This window comes from Cornus florida, unplaced genomic scaffold, assembly GCF_030987335.1.
Source record: "Cornus florida cultivar Cherokee Brave unplaced genomic scaffold, ASM3098733v1 CherokeeBrave_3.0.0_Hap2_Chr08, whole genome shotgun sequence".
Classification (NCBI taxonomy): domain Eukaryota; kingdom Viridiplantae; phylum Streptophyta; class Magnoliopsida; order Cornales; family Cornaceae; genus Cornus; species Cornus florida.
This window is the reverse complement of record NW_026775578.1, coordinates 441,336-451,415: the sequence shown is the minus strand read 5'-3', so window position 1 is coordinate 451,415 and position 10,080 is coordinate 441,336. Positions and strand designations below refer to the sequence as shown.

Here is a 10,080-nt window from a genome sequence, read left to right as displayed (position 1 = left end):
GAAAAAGAAAATTATGACATTTGATATCACAGAAATAAATAAGGAATGTAAAAATAATTTAAAATAGTTTGAATAGAATAGTCAATAGTCTAACACTTCACCTACTATTATTATTTCAATCTCCATACACTTGTTTAGACCGAGGAAGAATAATATTGTCATATAAATAAATAAATATATATATAAGGATTTTTAAAGAGAGTGAATGGTATTTTTCCTATGCCCCAAAAAAAAAAAAAAAAAAAGTACCGTCATAAATAAATAAGAAAACACTTTTCCACAATACATAATATTATTAATAAATACGGAGTATAAAAAAAGATTCTAAGCAAAATATTTGGTACTATAAGAAGAGGCAGGCCTACTCATTATCATCCATATTCCATTTGATGATATACCGGAGCAAATATTATGATCGAAACTGAAATACCAGAGGCACTTCCCCTTGCCTCTCTCTAAAGGGGCATCCAGTTGTTCAGCTAAAAGCTAATTCTGGGTTAGCTATGGTGCAAGTAATAGTTGAATTATAACCTCATATATCAAACAAGACAAAGCAGCTACGTACTATTCCAAGTTTTATCTTTCTATTCTCATAAAACCAAAGTTGCACAGACTGGTCCCGGCCGTCCGGCCTTTATTCTCATTCAGAGCAGAGCAGAGCAGAGCAGAGCAGCACAGCAGGTATTACATATAGAAACTAGAAAGTCTCCTATTTTTATGTAAGTAGTACACTGCTAAACTTGCACCAGTCATATTGCAACTTAGAAATGCCTCGCAGCAGAGGACACATCAGATCGCCCTCCCATCATCCTCTCAGCCTTTTCTCCGCGCTCACCTAAAAATATGCATTTTTAAGATCGATGAAAATAGAATACCAAACACACACACACACACAAATAATAAATAATAAATAAATAAAGGATTTGTGTAGAAGACAACATACCTGTGCGAACTCTTATTACATCTGTGACAGGCACCACTGCATAAACAATCCAAATCTATGAGAAATCTGACCAGTTTTAAATCCATCCAAATTCCATATTAAACATATTTGTCATTTTATAATAATAAGTCGGTCTGACTACTCACAATAAATGGTCACTAGCATCTTACCATTTTGACTTCGAATATTCATTCCATTTCCGGTATATCTAACCACAAGTTTTGTAGTTAATATTTTAGACATAGCCCCCAATCATAAAGTCGGCATGCAAAATAAATCTAACTACAACATCTGAAGTGCTACCAAAAAGTAAGCAACGCAGGTTCTCTTAATGGGTACATGGCCTAAGATTCACACATGGTACCCAAATGCCATGCTTCATCTTGAAATGTGGCATGGACATGAAAGTCGGGGTACTTTGTTATTTCCACCATGTCACCTTGATGGTTCCTTGTTTCTTCTCACTAAACTTTGTCCAAAACAAACTAATGTCTAATTGCAGGATTTGGTCAATGATGACCTCGACAAAGTTGTTTTCATTTATTCTCTTTTGAACCACTCATGCAACGTGAACACTTCTTGTTACACACTTCAGTTCATGGACTACTATCCTCCAACGGAACTCGATTCCCGACTTCCCCACTTGTGCAATTCATCTCTTGCAACATAAGCCCTCTGTACTTCTGCAAGTCTGACTGCAGAAAGAACTCACAAGCTTTCTCTGCAAGCACTTGTGCAATGGGACACAGCCTTCCAACAGGTATCTATATGTGGCCTCCTCTCTATAGATAAACCTCACTGAAAGCATGTATATCACAAGTACCTCCTCTATAAATAACTAAATAAGCCCTGTTTGCCTCTTCTACAGGCATATTTAAAAACTATTGAACACATCTTGATGTACCCCGTGTATTGCCCAAGTTGGCAGCAGGGCGGAGGAGTCTACCATTTGGTGCTAGGCTGCATCATAACTGACCTTAAGATACTTAAGTAATTCAGCAGCCATGCATGCAGTGTGAATATAAACATGTCAAATTCAGCAGCACGACCCTTTTGACATTTGGTGCGAGGCTGCATCATAACTGACCTTAAGATACATATATATGCATTCATGCATGCGGCGCGCTGGGTTCCTAGGGGTAATTGGGTTGGTGCAATGAGTCCAAGACTTCGAGGTGGCCTCACCTTCAACATCTAATACACTTCGACCTGACTCCCGCGTGACATTGTCCTTATGAAGAGACATAACTTTGACAAACCAGATCAACCATACGTGACCACTACCCTATTAACTTATGGAAGTGTCTGTAAATTTGTCACCTCAGCATCACACTAATACCGAGTTCACCTCCCTTGTAACTGTTATGCGTCCTAACCACATCCTGGTCAGACAGCCCCAGTGAGCACGTGTAAGCATCTAATATGTCTGTGATGGCAGTAAGCCTCATGACCTGACGAGCCATGTCAAGCATTAGCAGTGCCTTGTTCTCACCCATTACAAAATAGACTTTTTCCCACATACTTAGGACTAAGAAGGAATAATCAAAACCTAGACCGATCGTGTATTTAAGATGATCCACAAATCACTCTTTTACTCTATAAAACCAAAGCTTAAACCCCAAACTCATAAAGTCAGCTTTAGTTTTCATCTAGACTGGTGGATTCTCTCCAAATTACGTATAATACCTTCTTGCAGCTTATTCATTCATAAGAACCTACTCTTTATGTACCCAGGAGCTTTCACATTAGCTCTTCTCATCACAAAAGGAAACAATCATTAACAAAGTTTTGAGAACACAAAACTTCTGGCAAACTATCAACCATTTCTTTAAAGAACAATACTTAGGTCCTCACTAGTGAGGATCTACACCAAACTAACCGCTGATGTGGACCAATAATAAATGGACACATTCTATTTTAATTACCAAATCATAGATGGTAATCAAATCACAATCTCTGATTTGGTAAGTGGGTATTTACCCACCATATTGAATTTGGTAATTAAAGATGACATGTCCATTTATTATTCGTTCACATCAACAGTGAGATGGTGTAGATCCTCACTAGTGAGGACCTAAGTATTGTTCTTCTTTAAATAGTATGGAATTGTTCTTTTATTGTAATGTTTTCTCTCCTTTGCATGCATACAATTGTGGATACTGCAGCATTTCTTTAATTGCCTTGCAATCATGTATGAAGAGAATGAGTTTCTACAACCCAAAATCAATGCATTAATTCCAGGGCAATGTAAAGCACCATTACGCCACTACAACAACGCTTAATTTGAGCAAGACAAAACTAAAAACTTTTGAACTCCTTTTTTTATGACTATTCTATTTCACTTTGTTCAAAAGAAAATGCTATAGTGGAACTAGAAAACAAGCTAGCAGTTTACAAGATATGTTCAATTAAATTATGAAGTAAGTATTGAATAATATGACCGAATGAGACCTAGAAAGCCAGCTCAAAAAGTACCTAAATGTGGTATCATATAATGTGTCACACTCTGTTTCTTTTTCAGTAATTGAGTCACAATAAGTATCAATTTTCTCAAGCGGCAAACATGATTCCGGTGCGTTTGTTATATCTACTTCTCCCTAACACCAAATGAAGATCACATGGGATAAAAAGGAAGAAGAAAGAGCTAACAGTTAATCGAATATACGTTTATGGAATCATATATAATGACACATGAATTGCAATCCAAAGTTTAGTCAAACTGGAACTCAGAAATTTCCAAAAATTATAAATAACTTGTAAAATGCAGAAAAATCTGATATCTTACGGAAAATTTTGCCATCGCCAATCTCTCCAGTCCTTGCCTCTTCAATTATCTTATCTATTACTGCTTCAACCTAAGAGAGTATAAAGCAAGGAATCATATGAGTGATACTCTATTAATCAACATACCAGGAATATAGGTCTTCTAAGCAACACCTTACCACAACACTTCATAGTATGTATTAGACCAACTTTTTTGAAAAGCACCAAAAAAAAAAAAAGAAAAAAAAGAGATTCTAATTTTAGGTCACAACACAACTTGAGAAAGTCTTCTCACAGAATTAAGAAAATTTTACCTGTTCTTTGCTCACCACAATCTCCATCTTAACTTTAGCTACAAACTTGTCTTCAGAAAATTCAGAGCCTGCAGAGGATAAACAAGATTAATATATGGGAAGAAAGTTTGAAAAGACAACTAAATACTAAATCAGCAGAAGTAGGAAAATGTGTGAGGTGCATCATCTATACCATCTGTGCCCAACCACCATCACCACCCCCAACAAAAAGAAAACAAAAAAACAGAAATGAAATATTACATTGGCACATATTTGTTTAATTAGTTCTATACATTAATCAGCAATCAAACTCAAAAAGAGAAATAAAGATGTAGATTTTGGTGAATTGCACCATTATTAAACTTAGGATCAAGAATCTCATCTAAGTTACTTTTTGAATTTATTGTATTGGGAAGGAATCAAGGAAAAGAAAGGGAATAAGAAATAGTAACTATGAGAGATTAAATCATCTGTATTTAAAACCTCAATAAGAAGCACTTACCAGCCTGCCTCTCAGTCATACCACCTTGAGCTCCAAAACCTCTAACATCAGAAACTGTAACGCCACGGATACCCATTTTCAGCAGGGCCTTCACAGTTCACAAAAGACACAATTGTTAGAATCAACACGTGGCAACACTACTAAAATTAAATCTGCAGCTTTTATCTTAAGCACTTTTTCTTATCTTCCCTTTTCCTCATGTGATGGTGTGACGGGCATCTGATATATATTTAAGTATGGGATTTCGACAATTAGTTGAGGAAATAAAAATAAATGGTGGAAAGACATCAATGATCATGCGGATGCTTTATTTGAGTTCATAATCTTTCTTTTTACTTGTTCAACTTCTCACAAGTAAATGTAAATATGTTTGCAAGAATAAAGAATAAATAAGTTTGTAAGGCCACATGAGACAGAAAATTTGAAGCTTTTATTCAATTCTGGGCACATATTTCATACTTGATATGAGATCAAAACAATGGATCTTGGTATTTTAATTTCTTCAATTTGAGTAGGAAAAACATTCAAGTAAGTTGGAAATGATGTATATGTAAAAGTAATAAACTAAAATAGAATTAAAAAGGATTTTGAAGAAGATCCAAGCAAAACAATGCTAGCCTAAAAATTATTTATTCACTTTATCACTTTTCCGGAGTCCAGATGGTGACAAAAAATAAAAGCCATAAAGCAAGAGCATTGTCCAATAACATGGAAAATCTAGGATCCCTGGTTGCAGTGCTCATGATTTACAAGAACCATAGAAGCACAACCCTAAGAATAACCACAGGACTGGGTGACTGTGGCCTCCTTTAACTTGGTTTGCTTAGATTGGCTTCTTCCTACAGATGTTAAGCATGACAGGTAGGGGTGCCTCAATATCAAAATTTGATAAGAATGAGAGAGAGAATGAGAGGGAAGAGAAGAAGAATGTGGGAGAAGAAGATATCTGTAATCTCAATATATTCAATAATCAATAATCATAAAAAGTGACTTCTCAATGTATCAACCCACTTACATATATAAGCAAAGGAAAAACCCTAATAAAAATCTACTACTAAAAATAAAACCCTAAAATATTAAATTAATAAAATATCCTAGAAATAGAGCATTCCCAAATTAATAATAATAATAAATGGACAAAAATCCCTAAGTCTATCTATCTTTCTCATGTCTGTAATAGTAGGTGCGGGTCATGTGTTCTTCAAACCCTCGGGCAAATGCTCCGTTCTCCATCAAGATGTCATCAATCCCTTTATGGTTTCAGATATCAGCAAATAACGACCATGTCACCATGTTGACCTACACATATCCATATTAGTCACTGGCGTGAACTATAGTCACAGATATATACTACGAGTCAATGATCCCCTAATACTGGTGTGCTAGGCTACTGGATGGTCCACATTTAGCCATTATGAAGCTATATCGGGTAAGACCACAATCTTCTTGTTCAATCTGTTAATTATTTTGATACATACGAATAATTTTAAATTACATTTTGGCTTACCATTTATGTTCATTGTTTTTGTTAAAGCTTAAGGACACATTTATATGTACAAATTCTCATATAGAAAACCAAGGTAAAGCCTCAAACGTTTTTACTCAAGTTTTTTAAGTTAAAAAATCAGGTTATTCACAAATGTGCAAGACCATATGTAGTTTTAATTATTTATTAATTAAAAAACTATATAAACCAGGAAATAGCAAAGGAATCTAAACGCTCCCCAGAGTCCAAAAAAGGTATCAACGGAAGGCTTTGTACCTCCTTGTTTTAAACTACACACTAAACCTACAAAATAGTTGAACCCAAAAAAGTTAACTCTTCAACTAGTGGATATGCTCTTCTTCTCCAATAAAAGAGAGCCGAAAGCTCTCCTCTCATGTACACCACAGCAAAATCAAAGGGCACAACCCAGCCTTCCTTCTCCACTGACTAATTCTACCACCTCTCTAACTCTCTAGAATTTCTGCAAATGGTACAAGGATCACCCACGCCATCCCGGAAGATATCAAACTCCCTTGCAACTCTACAACGTATAAGAAGATAATCCACTAATTTCCCAGTCCACTTACACATACAACAACAATTTGGTATAAATTCTTCTCTTTAATGAATTGACAAGGATCTTCTCATGGATGTCAACCATGCAAAAATAAAATAAAAATAAAAATAAAAAAGAGAGAGAACAAGAAACCACAGAAGGAGGTTTTACGCACAAAGTACTTTTCCAAGGGAAAAGCTCCAACACCGGCCCAACCACCCAATCATGCACTGACCTCAGGAATCCAACATCCCATATCACCCATTTGTAGGATGAATGAGATGATTCCCTGCTAAAGCATCCTTATTAATTTCTAGCTGTGTAATTTGATTCTGGAAATAAGTCTCTAAAAGTGGCATCCCCGCACTGTTTATCATGTCATAAGCTTACCATCATTTCCCCCCCAACTAATAAACAAACATTTTTGAAGAACTCATCCCAAAATCTGACAGTGCCTTCTTACATGCTTACACCTTTGAGCAATTAACATCCACAGTAGGCCAACCCTTCATATGGCCCCTAACTCTCTAACCACTACTCTCTTCCAGCAGTTATCCAACTCTATGATGCAAATCCCCCATAACTTCATTAGGAACACCTAATTAAACATTTTTGAGACTTCTAATTTCTAACTATATGCTTGATAGAAATCAAACCGTATTTAATCCACCAAGTGATATTTTAACTCCTCTCATAGACAAATTCCTGGATCAACCGGTAAGAATGTGGAAAAGAACCAAAACAGTATGGTTTCGCCTACTCAAAACTAAGAGGGGATGCCGCAATCCCTTCTCCAAAAGTCTTGTAGCTATTTACCTGGCGTCTCCACCATAAACACTAACATGGTGAAAATATATATACGAAATAGACAGTCAAGTGGAGTCAGAGGACAACATTCTCTTAATAAACATTAAACAATCACCCTTGATAATATATTTTCTTTGAACCCACTAGTCTCCTCCCAAAACTTTTAAGACAATAAAACCCTCAAGACTTAAAACTTTATAAAACGAACCCAGTGGTGATCATAAATATGATGCAGGAAGAGACCCCACTATACACCAAATATAGTAGCAAGGAAATTAATGTCATTCAACCCTACTGTAAGAATAGAATCCGGTTAACCCAAAATATTCAAATGCCTTAAAGTATAAAAGCACATGCCTCAAAGTATCAGAGCTGCTCTGCCTCAACTTCAAAAGAATGGACATAGTCATCTTAAAACATGTGAGAATATGTAATATAAGATACTATAGTGTTTGTCATGTTCACAAATAAATCTGTAAAATTCATTCAAGTTCTCAAATTTACTTGAACTTTCTTTCATATGCAAACTGTGCAATTTATGCTTCAAGTACAACAGGCTGCATTTGTAGGCATAAACACTATACAATAATATGGAGATTTCGTACAATAACTTTCTCTCACACTCTCTCTGCCTTACAAATAAAACCCTACAACAGGGCTTCTTTTTAGTTACTAAACAAAAACTTTGTTAGGCTAGATTAGTAAATTTCCTTTTGACACAATAAAACCAAAATAGATACCATATTAAAAACTCTAAGATAGAAAACCCAAAGATAAAGATTCTGAGAAAAATCCCAACAATTTAGCTCCTGTTCACTGCAACTCCATTAACACCATTGAAATCATACCATCACCAACACTGACATCAAAAACCATGCTCCACTTTCTACCTATCTAACTTTTCACTAGCTACAAAGGAGTGAATAAGACATTGCCGCTTGATAACGGTTCATCTGACCTATTGGTCCAAATGGCGTTAGATGACAAGCATTTGGCATGTTTTACAAGAATGGTCATCTATATTTAATTTGTCAAAATGTTGACATGCTCTTGTGCATGGCTTGTCGATTCTGACAACTTCACATGTGCCATAATTACGACTATTGAATATACTAATACAGGAACCAATTATTATCTTTCTAATTTTGTCGCATAAATACTGTTCGGACAATAGAATAAATAATTCATGCAAATTATGTTCCAAACGAAGGTCGCAATACGACAAATTCTCACCAAATTAACGTATGTGTTGTATGGATTACGCAGTATGTTAACGTATCTGAAATTTGGAATGTTGTTATTGAAGGCAATGCACTAAGTGGCTACGTAAGAAATTCATTGCAGTTTATGAAATTCTCTAGAACTAACAAAACTTGGAGCGTGGTTTCATGCTTTTCTATCAAATTAGTCCCAGACTAGAAAAAGGAATATTCCTTTTGTGGGAATGAAGTGAGGCTATGACCGGCGACAAGTGTAAAAAGGCCATTTTAGGAGAAGGTTGCCTGAGCTTACCATTGAGGTGTTTAACAAATAATTTATGAGTTTGCCAGTCCAGTTTTAGTATTTATTACATTTTTTTCTCTTCCTTTGTTTTCTTCTTCCCAACAAGAGTGAGAGATTGCATGCATGAAGCCGTAGTAATTACATAATATATTCTTATATTGTATAGAGCAGAGAGACCACTAGCAGTTTGAGTTAAGTGGTATCTCCTGTGCTGTCATCCTGAAGAGGGATGTGCATGGTTCAAATCCCATCCCAGTTCAGAGATGGGTGTCCGTACTAGCTATCAAATAAATAAATATATAAATGAGAAAAATGTAATCGAGAATAATAAAGAATGAGTAGTAAGTAGTCTTACCGAGGAAACCTTTGGGATTCGCCATGGCCTGCATTGTTTCAGATTAACCAGCAGAACAAAAGCAACAATAAGAATTAGAAATTCCAAACAATATGAATTTATATAACAAAACAATATAACAGATTTCAAAAACAAATGCAGAATAGACAATGGCACAAGCCATGCAATCACTAACTAGAAGAAGGAAAATAAAAAATAAAAAAATAAAGTTGAAGAACATGAAGAAATGAATACGAAAACAGATACAAAAATGGGAGGACCTCAGAATGGCTTCCACTTTGTAAAACTTGGCATCCGGCACATAATCTACAAGCAGCAATTAAGCACAGAACAGATAAATTAATTAAGCATACAAGAATTATACATAGATAGATACGCAGACACAAACAGAAAGAAAAGGAAATGAAAATCGAGAATCAAAATTAAAGGCATAAAAAAAATAAGACGATAAATTATATATACTTGGAGAAGTTTGGGCTACAATTTTAGGAAGAAGAGACGCATTTGTGGTTGTGCGTTTGAGTGGGAGGGTGAGTTGAGGAGCAAATAGAGTTTGGCTCAACTTGTGACGGATCAAACTGGAGGCGGAAAGAGGGCATTCTTTGACACGAAAGTAGAGGGGACTCAGACCGCCTGCTTTGGGCATTGAAGGAGCAGCCATTGCCATTGTCATTTGGTTAGAGAGAGAGATTTGAGTGCTGATCTCTGAGATACTGAACCACCTCGCAGTTAACGCTCTTGGTTTTTATAGGGGAGGAGTGCTGTGCTGTGCTGTGCTGTGCTGTGTTGTGCTTGACAGTGACGCATCACGTTGGCATGGCATGTATGACGCTTGGTGAAACCAAACCCCTCTGCCCCCCCCTCTCTCTTCC

General features: G+C 36.0%; 1 protein-coding gene across 1 annotated transcript; it reads right to left on the bottom strand.

Moving 5' to 3' along the window:
* Nucleotides 1-537: 537 nt before the first annotated feature.
* LOC132268742 (nitrogen regulatory protein P-II homolog) lies at nucleotides 538-10,080 on the bottom strand. Its single transcript, XM_059769551.1, has 8 exons — nucleotides 9,671-10,080; nucleotides 9,469-9,514; nucleotides 9,209-9,236; nucleotides 4,502-4,589; nucleotides 4,021-4,088; nucleotides 3,729-3,798; nucleotides 944-979; nucleotides 538-835 (listed from the first exon to the last, which is right to left on the bottom strand). The coding sequence occupies exons 1-8, from the start codon at nucleotides 9,879-9,881 to the stop codon at nucleotides 762-764; spliced, it is 621 nt and encodes a 206-aa protein (XP_059625534.1). The 5' UTR covers nucleotides 9,882-10,080; the 3' UTR covers nucleotides 538-761.